Raw genomic sequence first — 27559 nt, 5'->3', positions numbered from 1 at the left:
TATAATTACCAGAGGCACTGATGTTAGATTTTGTAAGTTTGTTATAACTTGAAACTGATGTCTGATGCTGTGATGGTGGGTGAGTAATTAAAAAGACTTAATTCTAATTCCTATACATTTAGTAATCAGAGGATTCTAAGCACAAACCGTTTGTAAACAGGAGGCAGGCATAGCGAGTATCAAAGGAAAAATTCAAAGAATGATTTGAAAGAGAACTCAAATAAGATAAGAAAATCTTCACTAACAGAATGGCAATTATATACTTACGAATCTTTGTGACAAAATAGGGGACAAAATGGGCTGGGATCCCTTCTCCTTCAGGATGTCTCCTGAGATAACCACCAACTATCCATACCTTGTGACAGTTAGGATGTACCAACATTCAAACTTTTTCAACAGCTAAAACAAAGGATATCATAAAAATAGACAGCAATAAAATTAAACAAAAATAAAGTGTAATCTTCCCTCTGGCCAACAGACGGGAGAAAGCGCCCCAGAAACATTGGGGCCAGCAATTTTGTTCTAGGCTGTGCAATTTTGTTTGCTATTCGCTAAAACACGAATTCTATCAAATATTATAGAAACAAATGTACAGGAATTAGAGAGAATTAAAAGTCTTTTTAATTACTCACCCACCATCACAGCACCAGACATCAGTTTCAAGTTATAACAAACTTACAAAATCTAAATCTTGTAACTCCCTTTGTAGCAATATGTAGGCCACACTGAACCTGCCATACAGTGGGAAAATGTGGGATACAAATGCAATAAATAAATAAAGGGCCAACAAATATTTTTTTTATTGGATTAACTCGATCCATCTGTGACTAACTTTTGAAAGCTATGCTCCCTTCAGCAGGTCAGTAAAGAAACTGTGCAATTAGACTGTCAGCCAGGCATGTGTCTGTCTATGTACGTATCAGGGAAAAGAGCCATAAAAGGACAAATCTAAATCTTCACAGAAAAATAAACAAAGATAACACCTCTGTAGATGAACATTTTTCAAGGGAAGACCACTCCTTTAATGACCTCATGATTCCTACAAAAAAATTTCAACCTATATGAGTGTGCAAAGTTTTTAAAATTAAGATGATAGAATACTTTAGAACATGGATGCACAAGTTCAGTCCTGGAGGGCTGTAGACAGGTCAGCTCTTCAGAATATCCCTAATGAATATGCATGAATACCTAACGAGTTATAAATATGTAAACTGAATACTTCTTGTTAATCTAATACTTCAAGTAGCAGTCCACTCTCTCAAAAATACTAATATAAATGATTTTTTATTGTAATTTTCTTTACCATTATTACCTCTATCATAACTTGTGCATCAAAGCGCTTCCTGCTTATCCTGCGTGCTTACTAATCAACATTTCATTCATACACTCATTCATACCAAAGTTGACTGAACCCTTCCGCACCTACTTCAACCCCTAGTGTTGCAAAGTTGTTAAGTACATCTTCATTAACACGGTGTTCTTAAACAAATAACTGTTTTCAGTCCAAAATTCTTAAGTCAAAATGTCGCAGTGTGACCCCACTGCAATTTATGGATCTCCTCTTTAGATGCCACTTATCGACCAAATTTTTCTGTAACAGTTCTTTAAGTGGTGCATTTGGTGCTCCGTCTTCTCTTTGTAACAAGGTCCAAACCAAAGTCTTTACAAACACTGTTTGTGAACAGCTTTCTATAGCTTGTCTTTTCCCGCTATGAATTCCTTATGACTGTGTCCAAGCCCTACGCGTTTCGCACAAGGCGTCTTCAGGGGCTCCGACTCTAAACACAGCAATAAGACACGGAAGCTATTACTCCCCCTGATCCCATACACACTTAAACTTCAAATATCTTGTAAATTGTGCTCACCTTAATGTCTGGTTTGTACACTATTCTGTGGCTTCTGCTGTGATGGTCCCCTCCATGGAATGCAGGAAGTGACGTCAATTACCTTACTGCAGCTCCACACGCTGTTGACGAGAATGAGCGTGCTGGGACTGAGCCTGGGCAGGCTGCCGAGAAGCAGGAGTGTACCTAGGCCTAGCATAGGAATAGGGAGCACTCCTCTTCCCTCCAAAAAATCTCCTAGATAAGGAGGCAGTAGCAGAAGACGTCCGGCGGGAGAGAGAATCCATAGCGTCATTGTGCTTCTTGATCTGGTCAACTAGATCCTCTACTTTCTCACCAAAAAGGTTATCCCCCCGGCAAGGAACATCCGCCATCCGCTGCTGGACCAAATGATCCAGGTCAGAGACACGTAGCCATGAGAGTCTGCGCATCACTATACCTTGGGCAGCGATCCTGGATGCTACATCAAAAGTGTCGAATGTACCCCTGGCCAGGAATTTTCGACAAGCCTTCTGCTGCCTGACCACCTGGCAAAAAGGCTCAGCCTGCTCCAGAAGGAGTGCATCAACCAAGCTGGACAGTTGCCTCACCGAGTTCCTCAAGTGGATGCTCGCGAAGAGCTGGTATGTCTGGATCTTGGCAGCGAGCATAGCGGCCTGATACATCTTCCTCCCAAAAGAGTCCAAGGTTCTAGATTCTCTGCCTGGCGACGCCGAGGAATAGTCCCTAATGCTCTTGGCTCTTTTGAGGGCGGAGTCCACCACCATGGAATTGTGAGGTAGCTGAAACCTCATCAATCTAGGCTCACCGTGGATCCGATGTTGGGATTCAGCATTTTTCAGGATCATGGGAACGACCAGTTTTGCATAAGGACTTCCTTCAGTACATTATGCAAAGGAGCCGTTGCAGCCTCTACAGGCAGAGAAGGATAATCTAGGACCTCGAGCATCTCAGCCCTGGGTTCATCCTCAACCTTCATAGGGAAGGGAATAGACGTAGCCATTTCCCGGACAAAGGAGGTAAAGGATAGACTCTCCGGAGGAGAAAGTCTCCTTTCTGGTGGAGGGGAAGGTTCAGAGGGAATCCCATAGGATTTGTCAGAAGAAAAGTACCTGGGATCTTCCTCTTGCTCCCATGAACGTTCATCTTCAGTATCGGACAAAACATCCCTCACAGCAGTCCAAAACTGAGCCTGCCTCGATGCCAAGGAACGATGTCCTCGATGGTGGTGCCGAGAAGTCGACGCCCGTCTGGACTCTGGTGAAGCTTCCTCCACCGATGTCGAAGGGGAGTCTATCTGGGTCGCAGGCGGACCCGAGGTCGGAGACCTCACCACAGGCGAAGGGCCAGATGCCGCTGCAGCACACGGTAAGGAAAGCACAAGAACCCCCGACACCGAAGCAGACTGGTGCAGCAATCCTTCCAGAAGCTCTGGAAGCAGGGCCCTGATGCGCTCGTCGAGAGCCGCCATCGGACAAGGCTGCGGGGTCGGTAAAGGAGCCGGTGGCAGAATCTCTCGAGGCTCAGGAGCAGGTACCGGGCTGCCAGAAGACCAACGCATCAGCACCTCCTGAATAGAGGGGGAGCGATCCTCTCGGTGCAGACGCTTCTCGGGTGCCGATTCCCTCGACGCCCCGGAGCTTCCGGCACCGTATGTCGAAGGAGAACGATGACAGTGCTTCTTCACCTTAGCTCGACGCCCGTCATCGAGACTCCTCGGTACCGATGAGGAGGACGTGGAATCCTCACGCCTCCTAGGGGCCAGGTCCGACAAAGGTCAGTCCCGGGGGGCCTGCATAACAGGAGGCCTTGAGGCAGGTGGAGACCCACTCATTGCCTCACTGCTCCCAGCGCGAATTGGTCTTTCAGCAGCCATTACCTCCGCTCCCAACGTCGATGTTTCCCTCAAAGTCAATGCCGCCAACCTCGGTACCGATGTCGAAGGACCGGACCGAGCCCCAAAAAGCTTTTCTCGTTGGGTTTCTTGAGACACTTGGGTCTGTTTCTTCATACGAAGACAGACTACAAGCGGCTGGGCTGTGGTCGGGCTCAAGGCACTGGATACACCAGGCGTGGGTATCAGTACCTGAGATGGTCCGGTTGCACTGAGTACAACGTTTGAAGTCGCTGGGAGTCTTCGATGACATGGAAGGAAAAATGGCTTCGGCGAAATCAAACGATGCGATTGTGCCTGTTAAAAGAAAAAGGCACAAAAATAAGGGAAAAAAACCTGGCCGCGTCGAAAAAGAAAGGAAGCTTCAAAAGGGAGAAAAACTAAGAAAAGTAAAGGAACTCTCTACTTTTTTTTTTTTAGGAATAAAAGAAAAAAATCAAAAACAAAAAACGAAGACTCTCTCCTGGGCCTGTGAGAGACAGCGAAAAACAACACTGCACCTCAACGCGGAGAAAAAACAACTGAGGGAACGTGTTCACGCGATGGGCGGCAAATCAGTCAAGTCTGTGCATGCGCAGTGCGAGCACACCAGAAGACTCTGGCAAAACTTTTTCTATATTTTGCTTGCAAAATGTCATCAGATTCCTGGGCCGATGCGGACGTCGACCCACATGTGAGAACAAGCAGTCTGCTTGTCCTCGGAGAATTAAAGTTACACAATGGGGAAAAAAACTAAATACTGAAATCTGTGCTACAGCACATACAATACCAGCAGTATCTCACTTTTCTTACTCTTATCTCATATTCTCTCCATCTCTTTGTACCTGGCTCTCAAATCATGGAGTGCCTGTCACACTGTGCTATGCTCCTTCAATAAGAGCAACTCTCACCTGAGCGTTTTGTGGCCATTGGAGTCACGTTTGTCCAGTGTCCAGTGTGAGGGTCATATCTCTCCACAGAGTTTAAAATATTAAGGCCATCATATCCCCCTGCAATTGAGTAGTAGGAGAACCATGAATAGGATCATTTCATCTCATACATCATGACCAGCAAACTCTTCATGAACAAGGCAAATTAAATATTCATTGTTGCGACCAGCAACCCCTGAAACTTTATTCTGACTCTGACCATGTGTGCAAAATCTCAGTAAGGACTCCTGTAAACACATTCTAGAATCTCTGCCAACAGAAATGTAGGCAAAAACCATTTACCAAAAAGATTGGGGAGGGTTTAAATCAATTACTTGTCTTCAGAGAGTCAAAGCTCCCAAATCAATCTTCAGAGCACCCTAGAGTTCACTATATCAGATCCCTACACTTTCCCTTTCCCACCTAGTACAGTGGAAAACAAATAGGGCCATTACAGGACCCAAAATGGGGTAATCTGTTTCCCTAAACAAATTGAAGAGAACATCTGCACTCATGCGATTCACCTCAAGGTCCATTTGTTTTTTTTTTTTTAATTTGTGGAAGAACTTTACTGAAACAACAAACAGATATACAATGTCAAGGCCAGAAACTAAGAACAGTAGAGTAGGAACAATCCAAAAACTAAGCCACTATCTCTTCCAGTGGAGATATTTTTTTTTTTTTAAAGAAATTATTCTCCCCCACCCCCTTAAGCCTAACACGTCTACATCACTACAACTCACCCTAAGTACTATACACCGAATAATCGTACCTCTGTATATTGGATACACTCACCCTTGCAAACGGACTCATTAAAGTTTAGCCAGTGTCCCCAGGTTCCTGCAACTGAATCAGAGGCTTCCAGATCTTTTTCTGCTTACAAATAGATTTCCTCCACTGGGCAAGTCTCAAGGTCCATTTTTAGTGAGTTCATAAATCTAGCTGCCTTAGCTTACACTGAGGTCTACAGGATGCACAACATAGCTATGCCTTCACCAGACTAAGCACTGAAATGCTTTTTTTTTAATAGAAAAGTGTTATACCCCCCTCCCCTTGCCTTTCCACAGTACACAGAGGGCTACATACCTAGGCAGTAGATGACTCCATTGGCTACCACAAGTCCTGCTCCTTCTCGAGCTGTCTGCATGTCTCCTAGCATGCTCCACTGATCAATATTGGGATCATATCTCTCCATACTGGTGTGTCGCCTGCTTCCATCAAAACCCCCAGACACATAGATCATATCTAAGGAACAGTGAAGAGAGCAATTCTTATGTTCTTATTCACTTGGTACATATTTGTAATGTTTGCCAGGAAACCCAGGAGACAAAATCCTTATTTTCACCCATAAGCTGCTGCAGAAAAGAGCTAAACTCCTGTCACGGCTCCATGATCGAATACTATACTATGTGGCTGGCCACACAAATTGAGGAGCATGTGTCTATAAAATGTCTAAACTGAGCCATTATTGGCTACATCACACATACTTGTGCTGCAGTGGCTGCAAACAAATTCTGGATATTTACGTTTAAAATCATAGAAGGGTTGGGATCAAGTTACTTATAAGGTGGAACTGTACATTTCTAAATGGCAGTTGCTCTCCCTGGGTGAAGGACTATTGATGATCCTGGGAAGAGAAAGGTTGACTGAGAGATGTGTGGTTGACCTTGTTTGTTAAGAGTCAGTGCTTGAAATGAACAGAATAACGTGTCCTGGTCGTTAGTGTGTGTGTAGGGGTCTATGTTAAGGTTACTGCCAACAGTTTTCAGGGGGGATAGTCCTAAAAACTGAAAACAGAAAAGAGGTATACATAAACTTTATTGTGGATGGTTGATATTACAAGTAGTCTGAAGAATGTTATGTTTAATAAATACTTACAGCTTAAAAATAAATGGACAGGAAAACGCGTACAAGGTCCTTACAAGATGGTACTATACCCCAGAGAGGCTAAAAAAAGATGTAAACAGGAGCATCAGATGTGTGTTGGAGATGCAAAAGCCAGAAAGGCACATTTCTACATGTGTGGTGGACATGTGGGAGGGTTGTACCATTTTGGGAGGCAGTGATGAGAGCGCTGGCCTGCACGATGGGAATATCCTTGGTGTGTGGGCCGCGACAATGCCTATTAGGAATGTATAATGAGCGAGAAGAGTGGGAGGAGAGTAAATTGATGCGGTGGGGACTGGCAGCGGCTAAGTGCCTCCTCGCGCGCTGCTGGAAATCAGCAGACCCCCCCCCGAAATTAGAGGATTGAAAGATCAAAGTGAGACTTTTGTGGCATATGGAACTCTTAACAGTATACAGAAGGGAGGGTGAGCTCCGAAGAAAAAGGGGATGGGCAAGACTTCAACAAATGATTGAGGGATTAGAAGGGGGCGAGGACACATTCCAGGGAAAGGAGATAGGTAGGAAGGGGGGGAGGGTTTGACTCAGGACAACTGGACTGACGGGGGGGGGGGGGGGGGGGGGGGGGGAGGGGGGTAAAGTTGTTTTCACCACCTGTGTTAGTTAAAGAGCAAAAATAAAGCTGGGAATAGTATAGAGTGGAACATGGATGATGGGAATGGTAATAAGAGAATGGAGTGAAAATAGCAAGATGTATTAATGTGATAATAATAATAAAAAAAAAATAGTGTGACAGCCAATAGAGTGGAAAGATGTAAAGAAATGGAACTATATGAGGTGAATAATCGATGGACTGTTTACACAAATGTTTCAAAGTGTTTTCAAAGGTTGTAAAATAAAACATTCAATAAAAATTTAAAGTAAAAGAAAAAAAAAAAAAAAATGGACAGTACAGGGTCCCAGCATGCAGTGGTCCAGGGGTTCCCAAACCTGTCCTGAGGGAACCCCAGCCAGTCAGGTGTTCAAGATAGCCACAATGAAAATGCATGAGAAAGATCTGCATACCAAGGAGGCCATAAATGGAAACTGATCTCAAGAATATTCATTGTGGATATCCTGAATACCTGACTGGCTGGGGTTCCCGCAGGACAGGTTTGGGAATAACTGCTCAAGCTGATTGGGAAGGAGGAATGCCCAACTCTTCAAGGTCAGAGTTGAAGGGGCTCTTTTTCTTCCTCACCCTGCTTTCTGTTACCCATGCTATGGCAGTGGCGAAGCCAGAAGGCAATTTTTGGGTGGGCCAACAGGTTGGATGGGTGGGCACTAGAGTTGCCAACTTTTTTGAAAAAGAAAAAAAACAGCAAACCTGATGCACCCATGCTCTGTCCCTACCCCACTCCCCATAACTTCAATGAGGGTTGCAGTGCAGGCTTCAGTGGCTGCAGGCCAATTGAGAGCTAAGGGAAGTACAATAGACTGCACTATTCAGCCCCACTGAGCCATGGTCCTCCAACACATATATGGTATTGAAGCCAAACACATTCTGCATCCAGAGAACCTCCTGGCCGTCCACCAACAATGGATACTGAGCACAGCAAGGACAATTCTCCATAAAACTCATCATATAAAGAAATTTTTTCTAGTGTAATCTCAATTACAGACATATTATAAATTAACTTTAAAAAAATCTATAAAACAGAAGTCACTCAGAACCTAGAGCAAATCTACCATGCCAACACTAACTTCCAAAAACAAAGATCCTACCTATGAAAAAGAAGTGCCTTAAATATTATAGTAGGGCCCTAAAATACAAATACATTTATCAGGAAAGCTGAACAAGCCAAATTACTACAGAATGCTACATGGAAACTTCATGATAACAGAATACCTCAGTCACACACACAAGACACAAATGCCAAATACAGAATAAGTGACCACAAACTCTAGAAATATAAATTAAATGGAAACCCCAAGAAACTAGACCTTGCATGTAGTACAACACCAGAGAAACAAGAAAGAAAGGCATTTGCTCCTGTGCAAAATATAAAGATGGCACATGCCAGGGATGGTGTTAGGGGATGCAACTAGGGCAATTGTGCTTGGTTCCTTGGCCAGAGAAAGCCTGCATGCTGGAAGCTGAAGGAGCAGCCTGGTAATGGACTTTGGGGTCCTTTCCTAGATTTCTGTCCTGGACCCCAGCCAAGTTTACCATCAACTTTGGCAAGATGTACATTCCAAATTCAACATATTATATTCACAACATTGAAAATAAAATATTTTTTATACCTTTTTGTTGTCTGGTCATTTTTTCTCAAATCATATTGGTCCCAGTCTCTGGTTTCTGCTTCCCTCTGTCTTCTCTTAACTCACTTGCCAGGGTCTCCTATTTGACATTTCTTCTTTCTTCATGTCCATCATCCATCTCCCATCTCTGTTTTCCTATATTTCCTTGTTCAGTATCTCCCCTGTGTTCATATCCCCTCATCCATCATCATTCCTCTGTGCACCTATGCACCCCATGCCCAGCATATCCCTTCTGCATTCCTATTCTCTCCCTTGTCTGGTATCTCCCCCCCCCCCCCCGTGTCCATATACCCCCCTCTCCAGTGTCCAGCATTTTATCCCTATTCTATACCCCCCCCCCCCTTGGTCAGGCATTACCCCTCTGTGCCCATGTGCCATCCCCATACAGCATCTCACATTTGTGTCCCTGTCCCCATGCTCTCACCTAATGCCCATCATCTCCCTTCTGTATCTGTATACTTCCCTATGTCCCCTTTCTCCCTCCTCCACACCAATGTGTCCCTCTCCTCTCTGATCCCACCCCCAACCAGCTTCTCTTCCTCTCTTTCCTTCCCCTTATGCATCTGGCTCTTTCTCCCTGCACCTCTCTCCCTTCCCTCTGCATATCATCTGCATATCCAGCACCTCTCCTTCAGCCCCCCCCCCCCACACACGTCCAGCATCTCTCCCTTTCATCCAGCCCCCCTACATGTTCAGCACCTCTTTCCCTTTCATCCAACTCCCATACATGTCCAGCACCTCTCCCCTTCACTTCAACCCTCTGCATATCCAGCACTTCTCCCCTTTCCCTCCACCTCCCTGCATATCCAGCACCTCTCCCCTTCCTTCCACCCCCCCTATATATCCAAAACCTCTCCCTTCCCTCCAACCTCCCCTCTGCAAATTCCAAAACCTCTCCCCTTCCTTCCAACCCCCCCTCTGCAAATCCCAAACCTCTCCCCTTCCTTCCAACCTCCCCTCTGCAAATCCCAAAACTTCTCTCCCTTCCCTCCAACCTCCCCTCTGCAAATTCCAAAACCTATCCCCTTCCTTCCAACCTCCCCTCTGCAAATCCAAAACCTCTTCCCTTCCCTCCAACCTCCCTTCTGCAAATTCCAAAACCTCTCCCCTTCCTTCCACCTCCCTTCTGCAAATCCCAAAACCTCTCTCCCTTCCCTCCAACCTCCCCTCTGCAAATCCCAAAATCTCTCTCCCTTCCCTCCAACCTCCCCTCTGCAAATCCCAAAATCTCTCTCCCTTCCCTCCAACCCTCTGCCCCTTGCAAGTCCAGCACCCTTCTGTTCCCTCCCCTCCCTGCCTCCCCTTACTGGGCCAGCACGCAGCACCCCACTGACTTCCTCACCCTCTCCCACCCCTGCCGCAGCGCTTCATTTAATGTTGTCGGCGCTGCCGTTACAGTTTCCCACCCCCACGGTGGCGCTTTACACTTTATCTAACAGCAACGCTACAGATGCAGCGCTGACGTCCAACGTCCTGCTCCGGGCCTTCCACGCTGATGTAACTTCCTGTTACGGAGGCGGGACGCGGAAGGCCCCGGAGCAGGACGTCAGCGCTGCATCTGTAGCGTCGCCGTCAGGTAAAGTGTAAAGCGCCGCTGCGGGGGTGGAAAACAGCAGCGCCGACAACATTAAATGAAGCGCTGCGGCAGGGGTGGGAGACGGTCACGGCAAGGATCTGCTTCTGGGCGGGCCTGAGGCTAAACTGGGTGGGCCTGGGCCCATCCAGGCCCACCTGTAGCTACGCCCCTGTGCTATGGTGAGGGATGATCTCAATGCAGTTTTCCCTCCACCCCTTCCCAAGACTCTGCTGCCACAGGAGGGGGTAAAGAATCTTGTTCCAATCTCTATCTCATGGCCTCTAGTGCTGTTGAGGGAGAAACCTCCTTTCACCCTTGTAGACCTGCTGCCACATTGGTGGTTCTCTCCCCTTCCCAGCAGGGTTTCTACTTTCACTTCACTGCTGTTCTGATTTTGGGGGTGGAAGGCTGCACTCTGTCTTCCACCACTGTGAAAGGGATCCACTGCTGTTACCATCAAAAAGAGAAGGATTTGGGTGGGTGAGTGGATGGTGGGGGAGGGGGGAAGAAGGCAAATAAAGGCTAAAAGGTGAAAGCAAGACAAGAGGAAATGGGAGAGAGGCATCAACAGCAGAAATGTGTAGAAAAACAGAAGGGGGAGGGGGGGAAGCATAGGATTGAAGGACAAAGTAGCATTTCCCAAACCGGTTCTAGATGTATAACGACTAAACTGGTCTGGGTTTAAGGACCCACAACGAACATGCATATTTGTTACAGAAATGCTGAGAAGACCACCAGGTGGGCCTGCAGGACATGGCTGGGAAACACTGGGATAAAGGAAATAAAGGGGAAATGTGGGGGGGTGAAGAGGAGAAAAAGGGCTGGGTAGAGGAGGAGGGAGACAGAAAAGTGAGTGGTGGGCAAGAGACACAAGAGATTGGGGTGGCTGACCCAGCATGAACTTACAAAAGTAGAAGAGAGACAAAAGGTGGAAAGAAAAGGAGGAAGGGGCACAGAAGACCAAAATGACGAACAATGTGTGCAGGAAACGGGTAAAGAAGAAAGGAAGGAAAGACAATGGAGGACAGTGTGGCTCGTGAGGATGCAAGAATGGCTGAGGCAACAGCAGCAGTCAGTCTAGCCTGGATCTGTAAGAGAATTGGTGGCAGTTTGCTTGGCCTTCGTTGTGTGAGAAATAGAAGAAAAATCCAGCTTGTATTGCTTCTGTCCAGGAAATTCAGCAGTAGACAAAGAGTTCTGAGGGATGAAGTGAAACAGTGGGGACAAGGAAGGGATGCAGACAAAGGGGTGATGGAGAATTGTACTAATGATGCAGGTGCACTGTGCAAATCATGCCTGAAGCTTCCATTTATCTCCCTGCCTTACCATGGTGGTGGCTGTGCACTGGCCCATGGAACTAGATAAGCCTTCTCTGGATCTCAACACAACTGTGTCACCAGCTGGTCCATGTATGTTGTGTGATGCTAAAGGTCTCCTCCAGCCAGGACTTTGGCTGCATCACCAGTAGCACCCAGAACAATTCTAGGTTTACAATGGAGACAGATGGGATGGGATGAGAATTAAGGAACTAGGGGAAGGAATGGTGGGTAATCCCATTGTACAAAACCCATACATGCCCACTACAAACAGAGAGCACAAAATGTCTGTCTCCCTACTGAACCTTCATCACGGCAAAATTCAGACCAAATTCATTCCTCACTGAATGCACTAAATGCCCCACCTTCCCCTGAATGCTATTTGAGGTGGCCATGTGACATTGCTGGAAAGCCACAGGATAGCATACGAAGGGGACTACTTAACGATCCATCTATAGAGACATATGAAGCTACAACATTAAACATAAAAAGGGAATCTTTCCAAGGAAATAAATTAGAAGTACAATCCAGTTAGATTATAAGAATTGTGCCGACTACTACATCTGGGTCAGGAAGGAATTTTCATTACTGAAGAAATGGCTACGGATGGAGCAGTTTTGACTGCTTTTGTATTTAACTTTTTATTTTATTTATTGATTGCTCTATGATTACAACATACAATGAACTGCTAGGCAGTTAGATAAAGCTTGGACTTAAATATAACTGGTTAGAAGTTTTGTAGCTGTTTGGACTTTTTATTTATGTTATACAAAGCCAGTACAAACACTGGAACTAAATAACTGGTTAGGCTGAAAACCAGAGTCTAATAATGTGCTTTCTGGGACAACATGAAACTTCCTTCTCACGCTAGCAGGCAAGGCACTACATGAAGCTAGTGCTCGGTACCTCCGAAGGTTGTGGCTCCTGCCAGCCCACGCCGCACATTCATGGGAGCTACGGAGTACCAGACACCATCTTCCTCCGACGTATAATCTAAGCATTCCACGGAACTGAGACGGGATCGTCCATCGTAGCCACCAATTACATAGACACGGTCATTAAGGGAGACTGTGGCAACGTAACGGCGCTTACGGGTAATGCTCTAAGAGAAGAGAGAAAAAGAGGATAACCTGTAAAATGAAAACTGCCCATATAGTACTTCATGGATGGTGTAGTGCACCATATATCACATACAACAGATTCCAGGGCACTCCTTTGGGCCTGACCCCAGGAAGGATGAAGTCTGGGATAAGTCAACCTGTTCCCAGGACCCCTCTCACTGTTTAGTGTTTCTCTCTCTCTCCCCCCCCCCCCCCCCCCCCCCAATCTCTGGTGCTTGTGGTGTTGCTCAAGGCCTTGTTATTTCAACCAATCTAATTTCACAAAAGTCACATTAGAACAAGTCTTTCCTGAACTTGTGGAAAAGAGAAATTTTGGAAATCAGTAATTTCTATTGAAATTACTTTAGGCTTTAAGTGCGTTTCTGAGCTTCCTTAGGTGGGTTTGCTTACCAGAGAGCCATGATTTAAGGGAAAGGGTGGACATTCTGTACTTTATCTGAGAAATAAAGTATTCAAGCCTCACTGGACTGAAGGCATCTATTTACTGCCCTTACGATATGGCATAAGTACTCCTTACATAAGTACATAAGTACATAAGTAGTGCCATACTGGGAAAGACCAAAGGTCCATCTAGCCCAGCATCCTGTCACCGACAGTGGCCAATCCAGGTCAAGGGCACCTGGCACGCTCCCCAAACGTAAAAACATTCCAGACAAGTTATACCTAAAAATGCAGAATTTTTCCAAGTCCATTTAATAGCGGTCTATGGACTTGTCCTTTAGGAATCTATCTAACCCCTTTTTAAACTCCGTCAAGCTAACCGCCCGTACCACGTTCTCCGGCAACGAATTCCAGAGTCTAATTACACGTTGGGTGAAGAAAAATTTTCTCCGATTCGTTTTAAATTTACCACACTGTAGCTTCAACTCATGCCCTCTAGTCCTAGTATTTTTGGATAGCGTGAACATCCACTCCTTGTACCATGACTGCATATATTCCATCCCACCATCACAGCATCAGTTTCAAGTTATAACAAACTTACAAAATTTAACATGTATTATGCACTAGACTTCTACAAATCTAAATTTTGTAACCTCATTTTTAGCAATACGTAAGCCACATTGAACCTGTCATACAGTGGGAAAATGTGGACTACAAATGCAATAAATCTAAGCTCCAGTATTTAGCTAGGGCCCCTCATCCCAACTCTCCAGACAGCTCTGACAACATCTAAGTAATCTCAAGGAACAGCATGGTGATCACTCCTTACCGGTAAGAAGCTCCAATCTTGAGTTTTGGGGTCGTATTTCTCCACAATATCGATGGGGGACTGCTGACTGCCAAAGCCTCCAATCACCAGCAATACCTCATTAGCACCTGACAGGCACAGAACAAAACAAAACAGCATCGATTAGTGGAAAATTCTCCTCCAAAAGGCTGAGAGTCCAGCCCAAGAGACAATTTTTTGACCCATCTTGTTTCCACCAGATTAATGGTATGAAGTCCTCCTCCACCCCTCACCAGGGCTGTGGCTACAATTAGGTGTTGTGCCCTGCACATGGAAGATTCAGAAGGTTGGGCTTTTGCTCCTCAGGTTGACTGAGGCAGCATTCATAATGGGGGGGAAGGGGTCTCTGCTATTATTCAACAGCAACATCTACTGGTTAGATTTAGGGTGAATGGGTAAACGGGGCTCTGGAGGATGCCAGGATTTTGACCACTCACCAAGACTGTCCCTACAATAGCTGGGGAAGATGGAAGGTTTATAAAAATAGGGGAAAATACCCCAGGTAATTTTATGGCAATTGCTGGGCCCAAAGCATAAAAACAAAAAGGAAATAGTAGTAGCAACTAGCATTAGGCCATTAGAGGTTGTCACATCAGGTGACAAAATTTTGGAAGTGGCGCAGTGTAGAGAAGAGATTGAATGCAGTAAATACTACACTTATCTGCAACAGTATTGCTACCCTGTGCCCCATTTTTCATTTTTTTTTGTTTTTAACTCACCCATCTGAGCTGGCAGAAGCAGTACTTAAGCAAGCGCTGTGGAGCCCAGTCTGGAAACACCACCACAACATCAGACAGCTCACACAGCGATAGGAAATGACACACTTTAAAGCATTGCTCCTGCTGCCGGGCTGGATGGGGTAATTTTGAAAATTTGTGAGGCAGTGTGGTAACACTGCTGCAGATATCTGAGATATGTGCTTCATTCACCTCTGCTTAGCACTCCCAACACACCTGTTCTGCCACCTCAAAAATCCCCTCACCATCTCTGTTTTGTCCTCAATACCCACTAAAGACCATACCCCCACCTCCCTCCTACCCAAGTTACCCATCCACCCCTCTCAACTTCAATGGATACCCTCCCTCTTCCTGGTCCTGATTGGAGCTCCGAGGAAACAACTTCTTCTCAATTACTCCGAGGGAGATGCCAAGTTCTTGGGGCGGCACCAACTCATCATCACTTGTCTTAGGCAATAGAGGGCCTTCAGTCCCTTCAAGTGGTTTTAAGTTTATACATTTTTTTATTCAGGTTCACAAAAAGAAACAATACAACAGGAATCGACTGTACCAAAAAAGAAAAATTCAACCTCGTGCTTAATATCCATATCATTCTCATATGTAAGAAACCTTAAATATGATCCCAATTTTAGAACTGAACACCTCCCACTCCCTATCTATCCCTTTTTCTGCCTTTAAAAGGTAAAATGCATGACCTCAAACCATCCACATTGGCCAATATCAACAGCAAGAGGAGTAAAAAAAAAAAAAAGGAGGAAGTCCAAAACTCCACAAACGAAACAGACAAGCCAAAGGTAGAGTATAAAAACATATAAAACGGTGTGCGACTAAAATCAGCCTTTATTCAAAAGGTCTAATACAGTCACTGTATTTCGACGGAATAGCCTGCATCAGGAGTCTAAAAACACCACATATAAACAACACAATTAAATGCTTACAGAAAAACACAAAGTAAAAGAAGGATGAACTACAAAACACTTAACTGAATAACAAGGAACAAATCAATCCATAACGAAAAGTTAAAAATAAGAGAAGTTAAAATGAACTTAGAACTAACTGGGCTTATATAATACAGCAATAAAAGAAAAAGCTAGAATGTGTTTAGCAACATAAGTAAAAACACATACCAATGTGAACTCAAGCTGACGTTATAAAGGTAAAATATCACATGTACTGAGTCAAAAAGATACCTGAGCACAAAAAAGAAAAACGAAATACGATGTTGTTATCAGAATATGGTATCACAAAGGACATGTATAGAAAAAGTAACCCAAGTGCGTAACAAATAAACCACTGTGAAATGAAACAGAACTGCCTGATAAAGTGCCGCCATAGAGAAACTATAAAACAGTAACAGGAATGCCACCTTCAAAGAACCATATAGCAATAAAAACAGCCACTGGAACACTGCATAATAAGTAGAATAAGTGAAAATGGTGTGAACAATAGTGGATACCAAACTATGCAAGGCAAAAAGCTGTTTAGGAACCTGCTGGATCATGCTATGGGAAAACGCCTTTAATTACATTGGTTGTTTGTTTGGTCGTGCAACACATCTAAAAAGTGAGCAAAGATTACTAAAAAATGCAAAACTCCAACTATGTGTTAATATAAACTAGCGAGGGAAATGCACTACTTGCATTGGAGAAACAGACTGAATGACTTCACGCTTTGGGAAGCATGGGCTGCTCAAAATTCCCCAAGGAGAAGAAGAGGCTTTATGTCTATCTGGAATAGTTACTTGCAATCTGTTTCCCATAAAGCAAGAAGTGCTGGAGGAGTGGCCTAGTGGTTAGGGTGGTGGACTTTGGTCCTGGGGAACTGAGTTCGATTCCCACTTCAGGCACAGGCAGCTCCTTGTGACTCTGGGCAAGTCACTTAACCCTCCATTGCCCCATGTAAGCCACATTGAGCCTGCCATGAGTGGGAAAGCGCGGGGTACAAATGTAACAAAAAAAACAAACAAAAAAAAAAAGGTTCCCAAATGTTTCATAAGTTTAGTAAGGGTTACTGTGGGATTCTTTGCCAGGAAGGAGTTGGAGAGGGGGGGAGGGGGGTAGAAATAGATGTTAACATTCCATAGTGCTCTGGAGTCATAACAGTCCAGACAACGGGTCACCTTAGTTATAGTTCAAAGGCAATGGTTATGGTAGGGTGGGAATGAGGAGTGATTTAGTAAATCAAGATCTTAAAGGGTTTAAAAAATGTTTTTTTATTCTGTATTCGTTTTATATCTCTGCCTAAATTATTTGTTTATTAATTTGGTCTCTCTAGACTGCAAAAATCTTGAAATAAGATAGATATGATGGGTGGGTGGGGGGGAGGTGGATGGGGGGTTGGGATGGAAATGAAACTTGTTAAAATATTGAACATATGTTTCTGTTTGAATTAATGTATCTTTATTCTTTTGTTCTTTATTCTTTTGTTCAATAAAATTGTTTACAGTTAAAGGAAAAATTAATTCTTACCTGATAATTTTCTTTCCATTAGTCCCAACAGATCAATCCAGAGACTTGTGGGTTGTGTCCCTCTACCAGCAGGTGGAGATAGAGAGAACCACCGAAGTTTGCTATATGTGGACCTGTGCAGCCAGCTGAACCTCAGTATGAACGATACCAAAGCAGTGGAATGGAAACAATAGAAAACTCTCCTGACATTGTCAGACCAATTGCCCAACATACTTCCACCACTTCTATATTTATTTTTTTATTTTTTTAATCAAACGAAGGAACATTCAGAACGGAACCCGAAAAAAACTAACCAACCACAACAAAACCGCGGACAGTAAACCCCGGGGGGGGGGGGGGGGGGGGCCTCTGGATTGATCTGTTGGGACTAATGGAAAGAAAATTATCAGGCAAGAATTAATTTTTCCTTCCATGGCATCCCACAGATCAATCCAGAGACTTGTGGGATGTACCCAAGCAGTCCTCAAGTAGGGCTGGACACCCCCAACCCGGCAGAAATCACCAACGAGCCAAACACCGCATCTTGACGAGCTGCCACATCCACCCGATAATGACGAGTAAACGTATGGACCGAAGCCCATGTAGCTGCCCTGCAGATATCTTCCAGAGAAACCAAATGGGACTCTGCATCAGAGGAAGCTTGAGCTCGCGTAGAATGAGCACGAAGTTGCAAAGGGGCTTGCTTGCCCAATGCCACATATGCCGAAGAGAAGGCCTCCCGCAACCAACGGGCTAAGGTGTCCTTGGATGCCATATGACCCCTTTTACTGCCTCCAAAAAGGACGAAGAGATGGTCAGAAAGAAGAAATTCATTCGTCACCTCCAAATACCTGAGAAGAGCCTGTCTCACGTTGAGGCAGCAAAGAGCCCGGAATTGCTCAGGGTAATCATCCCTGCGGAAGGCTGGCAAATGCAGGGACTGCCCCAAGTAGAAACAAGAAACCACCTTGCGCAAAAATGAAGGAACTGTCCTAATCGATACCCCTGCCTCCGTAAAACGCAGGAAGGGGTCTCTGCAAGAAACAGCCTGCAACTCTGAAATTCTCCGAGCCAAAGTAATGGCTAATAGGAAAATCGCCTTCAAGGTGAGATCCTTAATCATAATCCCCGACAAGGGTTCGAAAGGAGGACGTTGAAGCGCTTTGAGAACTAGATTAAGGCTCCATGATGGCAGAACTGGCACGTAAAGAGGGCGCAAACGATTTACGCCCCTCAAGAAACGAACCACATCCGGGTGGGAGGCGATGGACTCCCCCTGAAGCCGGCCTCTAAAACACGCCAGAGCTGCCACCTGCACGTTAAGAGAACTTAATAAGAGTGATTTTTGTACAGCCTCCTGAAGAAACACGAGGATAACCGATACTGAAACCGAAGCCTCTGACAATCCCGAACTCGCACACCACGAATCCAAGGTACGCCACACCCTAGCATAAGCTATCGAGGTGGATCTTTTCCGAGCCTACAGCATCGTAGCGATAACCGCGTCCAGATACCCTTTTCTTCTCAACCTCGCCCTTTCAAGGGCCAGTCCGTAAGACCAAAGGGGGAGGAATCCACTATCGTGACTGGCCCCTGCAGCAGGAGACCGTCCTGCGCTGGTAACAGAAAAGGACGATCAAACAGAAGTCTGATCACATCTGTGTCGTCTGGGCCAATCCGGGGCCACTAGGATCACTCGACCGGGATGACTGGCAATGCGAGTCAGTAACCTGCCCACCATTGGCCATGGGGGAAAGGCATAGAGCAGGCCCCTGGGCCAAAGTTGAAAAAGGGCATTGATGCCTTCTGAGCCCAGTTCTCGTCCCCTGCTGAAGAAACGGAGAACCTTCGCATTGAATGCGGTGGCCATTAAGTCCATCTCTGGCATCCCCCAACGGGCAGTTATCTGATCGAAGGCCGGAGCGTTCACTCCCCCGCCTCCAACTGGTGGCGATTGAGAAAGTCCGCTTGCACATTCTATGACCCCGCTATATGAGCCGCTGTCAAGAAAGAGAGATGAGTCTCTGCCCAACAGTAGATCAGAGCCGCCTCGCGTGCTAGGAATGCACTCCTGGTGCCCCCCTGATGGTTTACGTAGGCGACCGGTGTCACATTGTCCAAAAGAACTCGAACTGGGCAACCGCGGAGAAGAGACAGAAACTCCCGAAGGGCCAGACGAATCGCCCGTAACTCCAAGCGATTGATGGACCATGACACCTCTGTCGAAGTCCAAACGCCCTGGGCCGTCTGTTGCAGGAAATGAGCCCCCCAGTCAGACAGTGACACATCTGTGGTCACTATCTTCCAGTCCGGGGTTGCCAGAGGAATGCCCGACACCAGATTCTTTTGAATGAAGCACCAGTGCATGATTGTGTGAAGACGGGCCGAACATGGCACCCGAACCTCGTAATCCTCCGAGAGTGGAGACCAACGGCTCAGAAGGTGCCACTAGAGAGGGTGCATGTGAGCTCTGGCCCACTTTACCATGTCCAAGGTGGAGGCCATGGAACCTAGAACTTGTACATAGTCCCAAGTCTGCAGGTTCGGAGTTTGAAACAGCGCTCGTAACGGAGCCTGTAACCGCTGTGCTCGAGCTGAAGGAAGAGAAACTATCCCTGTTCGGGTATCGAAGCACACCCCCAAGTATTGCAGTGTTTGGGAAGGCGTTAGGCTGCACTTCGGGAGGTTTGATCACCCAACCAAGCGACTGAAGCAACCCGACCACTTGGTTGCCTGACGACTCTCCTAGAAAGAAGATGCCCGCACAAGCCAGTCGTCTAGATAGGGATGGACCTGAATCCCTTCCTTCCTGAGATAGGTCACCACTACTACCAGGACCTTGGAAAAGGTCCGAGGCGCTGTGACTAGGCCGAAGGGCATCGCTTTGAATTGAAAATGATGACCGAGCACTGCAGAACGAAGAAAGCGCCTGTAAGGAGGCCAGATTGGAATGTATAAATAGGCCTCTGAGATCGAGAGAGGTTAAAAACTCCCCTGGCTGTACTGCTGCGATAACCGATCGGAGGGTTTCCATGCGGAAAAGCCGAGTCCGTAAGGACCTGTTGACGCACTTGAGATCTGAGACGGGTCGCCAAGAACTGCCCTTTATTGCTGGGGGTACAGGCTGGATGGCACCCAGCCATTGTAAGTTGAGAAGGGTGTGTCGAACGGCCCGCACCTTGGCGGGACATTTGTAAGGAGATTCCAGAAAAGAGTCTACTATCGGATGAGCCAATTCTAACGTAGCCGTCTCTGATAACCTCCAAGACCCATTCATCGGATGTTACCCTGGTCCACTCCACCAGGAATAGGGACAGTCTGCCCCCAATAACTGGCTGGATATGGACCAGGGCCCCATCATTGGGCGGACCTGGCTGCGGGCTGGTTTCTGTTACCAGAAAGGAAGGCCCGCCTGTCACCTCGAAAGGGCTGAGGCCTCTGAGAAGACCTTGCTCTCTGAAGAGAGGCCCCGCGACCTGGACGGTAATGCCGTGTATCCCTAAACTTAGGTCTAGGTCCCACCAGTCGTACAAACTTGGACCTGTCCTCCGGGAGACGCTGGCCCTTTGAGTCACCGAGGTCCTTCACAATCTGTTCTAAGTCTGTCCCAAACAAAAGCTTTCCCCTAAAAGGAAGACTTGCTAAACGTGACTTAGAAGCCACGTCTGCAGCCCAATGCCGCAGTCACAGTCAGCGATGCGCGGTGATCACTAGGGAAACCTCCTTAGCCAAAGCCCTCAAAAGATCATAAAGAAGATCCACAAGGAAGGCTAAACCGGACTCCAAGGCCGGCAAAACAGCCACGAGATCTTCCGGAGAGGAGGCTTTCTGTACCCACGATAAGCATGCCCGCGCCGCATAGGAGCCACAAACTGAGGCCTGCAGGGAAAGGGCCGCTACTTCAAGGACAGTTCAAGCAAGTCTCCAACCTACAATCCTGAGGGTCCTTGAGCGCCGTGCCACCCTCCAGAGGGAGAGTGGTTTTCTTAGTGACTGCTGTGATTAAGGAATCCACCGTAGGGATCTTCAGCAAGTCTAAGTCAGGAGCAGGTAGCGCATAAAGACGCGACATAGCTCTAAGCAACCTTAAGCCCACTGTCCAGCATATCCCACTGCGCCGAAATAAGGATCTTCATGGCCTCATGCACACGAAAGGAACGAGGTGGGCATTTGGTGACACACATAATAGAGGGAACCGGACCTGTTCCCCCTGACAATTCAGGGGGGAAATGGCCAAAGCTTCAAAAGCACTAACAATCAGGGAGGGAAGCTCTTCCCTGAGAAAAAGGCGGGCAGCCGTCGGATCATCCCCCTCCTCAGAGGGCAGGGTGACCTCATCTGCCAAATCCAAAGATTCTGAGGGAGAGCCCGAAGACAAAACCGGGCCATCTGTGTCAGATAGCTCCTCGGGATCCAAAATCTTCACCTGTGGACGTTTTGACAGGAAAGACAGAGGCTGCAGCAACCGAAGTTTGCTGAGGAAGAGATGGGATTGCCTGAAGAGAAGCTCCTGACCTCTTCAAAAGAAAGGCACTGTGCATTAATAAAACAAAATCCGGGGGAAAAAGGAACTGCAAGGGACTCCCCTGCTCCCTGTACATCGCTTCCCTCATTGGAGCCTTTGCCACAGAAGCGTGCTGCGCCTCTTGTCTATCAACCGGAAACTATCCCCTGCGCTTCCGACTCACCGGACGCCTGAGGGGAACCCCCGTTGCGCTGAACACCTGCTGCGGGCTGACGGCAGCAGGACTCACACTCCCTCGATGCTGCTCTCCGGCCCCTACACCGGGAGCAGTGCTTAGCTGCCTCAGAAGGCACTGACATGCTCCACAAATGCCTGCCCCAAAACTGACTTGGTAGAACGTCTAGTTCCTCCGTATGATTAAACAAAAACAAAGTCTCTTACCTTTTTTTTTTTTTAAGTCAGGAGAGAAAGGAAACATCCGATCAGGCCAACAGCCCCGGGTGACGGAAGAGAGGTAGGGGGAGACCAGGAGGGACCTGGCACCACATACTTTGAAATGTCTATATGTAAATGCTAGGAGTCTAAGAAATAAGATGGGAGAGTTGGAATATATTGCAGTTAATGAAAAATTGGATATAATAGGCATTACTGAGACCTGGTGGAAGGAGAATAACCAGTGGGACACTGTCATACTGGGGTACAAAGTATATCGTAGTGATAGGGTGGACCGGACTGGTGGAGGGGTAGCATTGTATATTAACGAGAGCCTTGACTCAGATAGATTACAAATTCAGCAGGACACAAATCACACCCTTGAATCACTGTGGGTTGAAATTCCATGTATAAAAGGGAAAAGGATGGTGATAGGAGTGTACTACCATCCGCCTCGCCAGGATGAGCAGGTAGACGCAGAAATGATAAAAGAAATCAGAGACGCAAACAAAATGGGCAATGTGATAATAATGGGTGACTTCAATTATCCAAATATAGACTGGGTAAATGTAACATCGGGACACGCTAGAGAGGTACAATTCCTTGATGAAATCAAGGACAGCTTTATGGAGCAGCTGGTGCAGGAGCTGACGAGAGAAGGAAAAATTCTAGACTTGGTCCTTAGTGGAGCGCACGATCTGGTGAGGAACGTTATGGTACTGGGGCCGCTTGATAACAGTGACCATAATATGATCAGTTTTGATATCGACCTTGAAGTCACTATACACAGGAAGTCAAATAGGTTAGCGTTTAACTTTAAAAAAGGAGACTATGATAAAATGAGAAGAACGGTGGAAAAAAAACTTAGGGGGACAACTGAGAGGGTAAAAACTGTACAACAGGCATGGACGCTGTTCAAAAATACCATCCTGGAGGCCCAGGCCAAACATATTCCACAAATTAGAAAAGAAAGACGGAACTCAAAAAGACAGCCGGCCTGGTTGAAAAGTGAGGTGAAGGAAGCTATTAGGGCTAAAAGAAATGCCTTCAGAAAATGGAAGAAGGAACCGTCTGAAAATAACAAGACGCAGCATAAGGAGTGTCAAAGCAAATGCAAGGCGCAGATAAAGAAGGCCAAGAGGGATTACGACAAAAAGATAGCATTAGAGGCAAAAAAGCAGAGTAAAAATTTTTTTTCGGTATATTAAAAGCAGGAAGCCAGCAAAAGAATCGGTTGGGCCGCTGGATGACCGAGGGGTAAAAGGGGCGATCAAGGAAGACAAAGACATAGCGGAGAGATTGAATGAATTCTTTGCTTCGGTCTTCACCGAGGAAGATTTGGGTGGGATACCGGTGTCGGAAATGATATTTCAAGCGGACAAGTCGGAGAAACGTACTGACTTCACGGTAAACCTGGAGGACGTAATGGGGCAGTTCAGCAAACTGAAGAGTAGCAAATCTCCTGGACCGGATGGTATTCATCCTAGAGTACTGATAGAACTGAAAACTGAGCTTGCGGAGCTACTGCTAGTGATATGCAATTTAACCTTAAAATCGAGCGTGGTACCGGAAGATTGGAGGGTGGCCAATGTAACGCCCATTTTTAAAAAAGGTTCCAGGGGAGATCCGGGAAATTATAGACCGGTGAGTCTGACGTTGGTGCCGGGGAAAATGGTAGAAGCTATTATTAAAAACAAAATTACAGAGCACATCCGACTACAAGGATTACTGAGACCGAGTCAGCATGGCTTTTGTGTGGGGAAATCTTGTTTGACCAATTTACTTCAATTCTTTGAAGGAGTAAACAAACGTGGACAAAGGGGAGCCGGTTGATATTGTGTATCTGGATTTACAAAAGGTGTTTGACAAGGTACGTCATGAAAGGCTACAGAGGAAATTGGAGGGTCATGGGATTGGAGGAAAAGTCCTATTGTGGATTAAAAACTGGTAGAAGGATAGGAAACAGAGAGTGGGGTTAAATGGGCAGTATTCACAATGGAGAAGGAGTAACATTAGACAAACACTTAACTTTAGACACTCATGCAAAAGCCACGACGAAGAAGATGTTCAACATGATGTGGGTACTGAAAAGAGTGAAACCATTCCTCCCACAGAAAACTTTCCGCAATCTAGTACAATCCACAGTACTTACCCATGCCGACTACTGCAACAGCATCTTCATCGGTTGCAAAGTCCAAATCATGAAAAAACTCCAAACTGCCCAAAACACAGCAGCAAGACTCATTTTTGGCAAATCACGTTTCGAAAAAAAAAAAATTGGACGTCCTTTAAGGGCGTTTATTTCAACGTTTATTTCAGCGTTTATTGCAGCTGCTCACTGGGACACCAGTTCGTTACAGCTCGGAGCGAGTGTGGGGCAGCACTTTACAAAACCAGAACACTGTACTAGTGATTTCATAGTAAGAATGAGATTGAAGTAAGAATGAGATTGAAGGGGGGCAGACTCAGGAAAAATGTCAGGAAGTACTTTTTCACGGAGAGAGTGGTGGATACGTGGAATGCCCTCCCGCGGGAGGTGGTGGAGATGAAAACGGTAACAGAATTCAAACATGCGTGGGATAAACATAAAGGAATCCTGTTCAGAAGGAATGTATCCTTGGGAGCTTAGCCGAGTTTAGGTGGCAGAGCTAGTGGTTGGGAGGCGGGGATAGTGCTGAGCAGACTTATACGGTTTGTGGCAGAGCCGGTGGTGGGAGGCGGGGCTGGTGGTTGCGAGGCGGAGATAGTGCTGGGCAGACTTATACAGTCTGTGCCAGAGCTGGTGGTGGGAGGCGGGACTGGTAGTTGGGAGGTGGGGATAGTGCTGGGCAGACTTATACGGTCTGTGCCAGAGCTGGTTGTGGGAGGCGGGGCTGGTGGTTGGGAGGCGGGTATAATGCTGGCCAGACTTATACGGTCTGTGCCCTGAAGAGGACAGGTACAAATAAAAAGTAGCACATATGAATTTATCTTGTTGGGCAGACTAGATGGACCTTGCAGGTCTTTTTCTGCTGTCATCTACTATGTTACTATATGTTACTATGAAAGCGCAACACCACTTCGAGAAAAGCTACATTGGCTCCCTATCAAGGAACGAATAAACTTCAAAGCCCACACTATGATCCACAAGATTCTCAATGGCGAATCTCCAAGCTACATGTCCAACCTGATCGATCTTCCAGTCAGGAACCTGCCCAACTCTTCTCGAACATATCTCAATTTTCATCTTCCCAACTGTAAAGGCCTCAAATACAAAACCTACTACGCATCCAACTTCTCTGTTATAGGCAGCCAACTCTGGAACGCCATACCTCGACATATCCGAAAAACCAGCGAACACCTACCCTTGGACCGTGCAGGTCTTTTTCTGCCGTCATCTACTATGTTACCTACCCTTCTGAAAGCTGCTGAAGACTTACCTATTCAAACAAGCTTACCCAAATGACCCTACAAAGTCTCGAACCTAACCCACACCACAAACAATACCCACACTCCAATCCTTTCCCACATCGCATACTTTTGTCCCACTCTTTATAACTGTGTTATCTCCATGATACTTTGTACCATACTTTGTATTATCTCCATGATACTCTGTACCATACTTTGTATTATCTCTGTGATACTATGTACCATACTTTGTAAGCCGCCCTGAACCTGCTATTGAGCGGGAAAGAGCGGGGGTTTAAATGCCACAAATAAATAAATAAATAAAGTTTGTGGGGTTCCTCAGGGGTCTGTGCTAGGACTGCTGCTTTTTAATATATTTATAAATGATTTAGAGATGGGAGTAACTAGTGAGGTAATTAAATTTGCTGATGACACAAAGTTATTCAAAGTCGTTAACTCGCGACAGAATTGTGAACAATTACAAGCGGACCTTACGAGACTGGGAGACTGGGCGGCTAAATGGCAGATGACGTTTAATGTGAGCAAGTGCAAGGTGATGCATGTGGGAAAAAAGAACCCGAATTATAGCTACGTCATGCAAGGTTCCACGTTAGGAGTTACGGACCAAGAAAGGGATCTGGGTGTCGTCGTCGATAATACACTGAAACCTTCTACTCAGTGTGCTGCTGCGGCTCGGAAAACGAATAGAATGTTGGGTATTATTAGGAAAGGTATGAGGATGTTATAATGCTGTTATATCGCTCCATGGTGCGACCACACCTTGAGTATTGTGTTCAATTCTGGTCGCTGCATCTCAAGAAAGATATAGTGGAATTGGAAAAGGTGCAGCGAAGGGCGACTAAGATGATAGCGGGGATGGGACGACTTCCCTATGAAGAAAGACTAAGGAGGCTAGGGCTTTTCAGCTTGGAGAAGAGACGGCTGAGGGGAGACATGATAGAGGTATATAAAATAATGAGTGGAGTGGAACAGGTGGATGTGAAGCGTCTGTTCACGCTTTCCAAAAATACTAGGACTAGGGGGCATGCGATGAAACTACAGTGTAGTAAATTTAAAACAAATCGGAGAAACTTTTTCTTCACACAACGCGTAATTAAACTCTGGAATTCGTTGCTGGAGAACGTGATGAAGGCGGTTAGCTTGGCAGAGTTTAAAAAGGAGTTAGACAGTTTCCTAAAGGACAAGTCCATAAACCGCTACTAAATGGACTTGGGGAAAAATCCACAATTCCGGGAATAACATGTATAGAATGTTTGCACGTTTGGGAAGCTTGCCAGGTGCCCTTGGCCTGGATTGGCCGCTGTCGTGGACAGGATGCTGGGCTCGATGGACCCTTGGTCTTTTCCCAGTGTGGCATTACTTATGTACTAAGCTGCAAACCGCCAGTCAACCTCTGCTAAACTAGGCCCAAAGGACACCAGTAGCCAGATCAAACCAGAGCTGCACAGAGATGTCTCTCCACCTGCTAGATAGAGAGAATACTGAGGTTCAGCTGGCTGCACAGGTCCACATATAGCAAACATCGGAAGTTCTCTCTATCTCCACTTGCTGGTAGAGGGACACAACCCACAAGTCTCTGGATTGATCTGTGGGACGCCATGGAAGCATTACTTACCTCACAATTCTCCAGGCACAGTAACCAAAAGCTAAAACTGCCAGACCAACTAAACCAGCTGTTAAAGGCATGTCAGTGCTGATGTTCTGCGCACTGACGGCCCCATATATGAGTATGTATTAGGATAATGCAAAAGAATAGAAAAACAAAACTTTCAGACGGCCCCATACATAGGTATGTATTGAAATTATGCAAAAATAGTAAAAGCTTTCAGGAGGTGTAGTAGCCCTGTGGGTCAATTATTGAGACTAACAAAAAAAAAACTATGGACCCTGTTGACTAAGCTGTGCTAAGGGCACGCTAGCATTTTTAGCATGCGCTAAACGCTAAAGACACCCATATATTCCTATGGGTGTCGTTAGCGTTTAGCACAAAAAAATCAACACAATAGGCAGCAGTAATGGTGGCACGATAGTGGC

General features: G+C 46.0%; 1 protein-coding gene across 1 annotated transcript in view; it reads right to left on the bottom strand.

The window, feature by feature from the left end:
• Positions 1-27559, bottom strand: part of KLHL12 (kelch like family member 12) — a 63012-nt gene that overhangs the window by 8010 nt on the left and 27443 nt on the right. The window contains exons 7-10 of the mRNA XM_030221320.1: positions 14019-14125; positions 12594-12789; positions 5733-5891; positions 4629-4727 (exon numbers count right to left, since the gene is read on the bottom strand). Of these exons, the coding sequence (XP_030077180.1) occupies positions 4629-4727; positions 5733-5891; positions 12594-12789; positions 14019-14125 (561 nt within the window). The remainder of the gene's footprint in view (positions 1-4628; positions 4728-5732; positions 5892-12593; positions 12790-14018; positions 14126-27559) is intronic.

The sequence above is a fragment of the Microcaecilia unicolor genome, chromosome 12 (assembly GCF_901765095.1).
Source record: "Microcaecilia unicolor chromosome 12, aMicUni1.1, whole genome shotgun sequence".
NCBI classification, from domain to species: Eukaryota; Metazoa; Chordata; class Amphibia; order Gymnophiona; family Siphonopidae; genus Microcaecilia; species Microcaecilia unicolor.
Note: the sequence above shows the minus strand (reverse complement) of the source record. Positions and strands in the feature narration are given on the sequence as shown.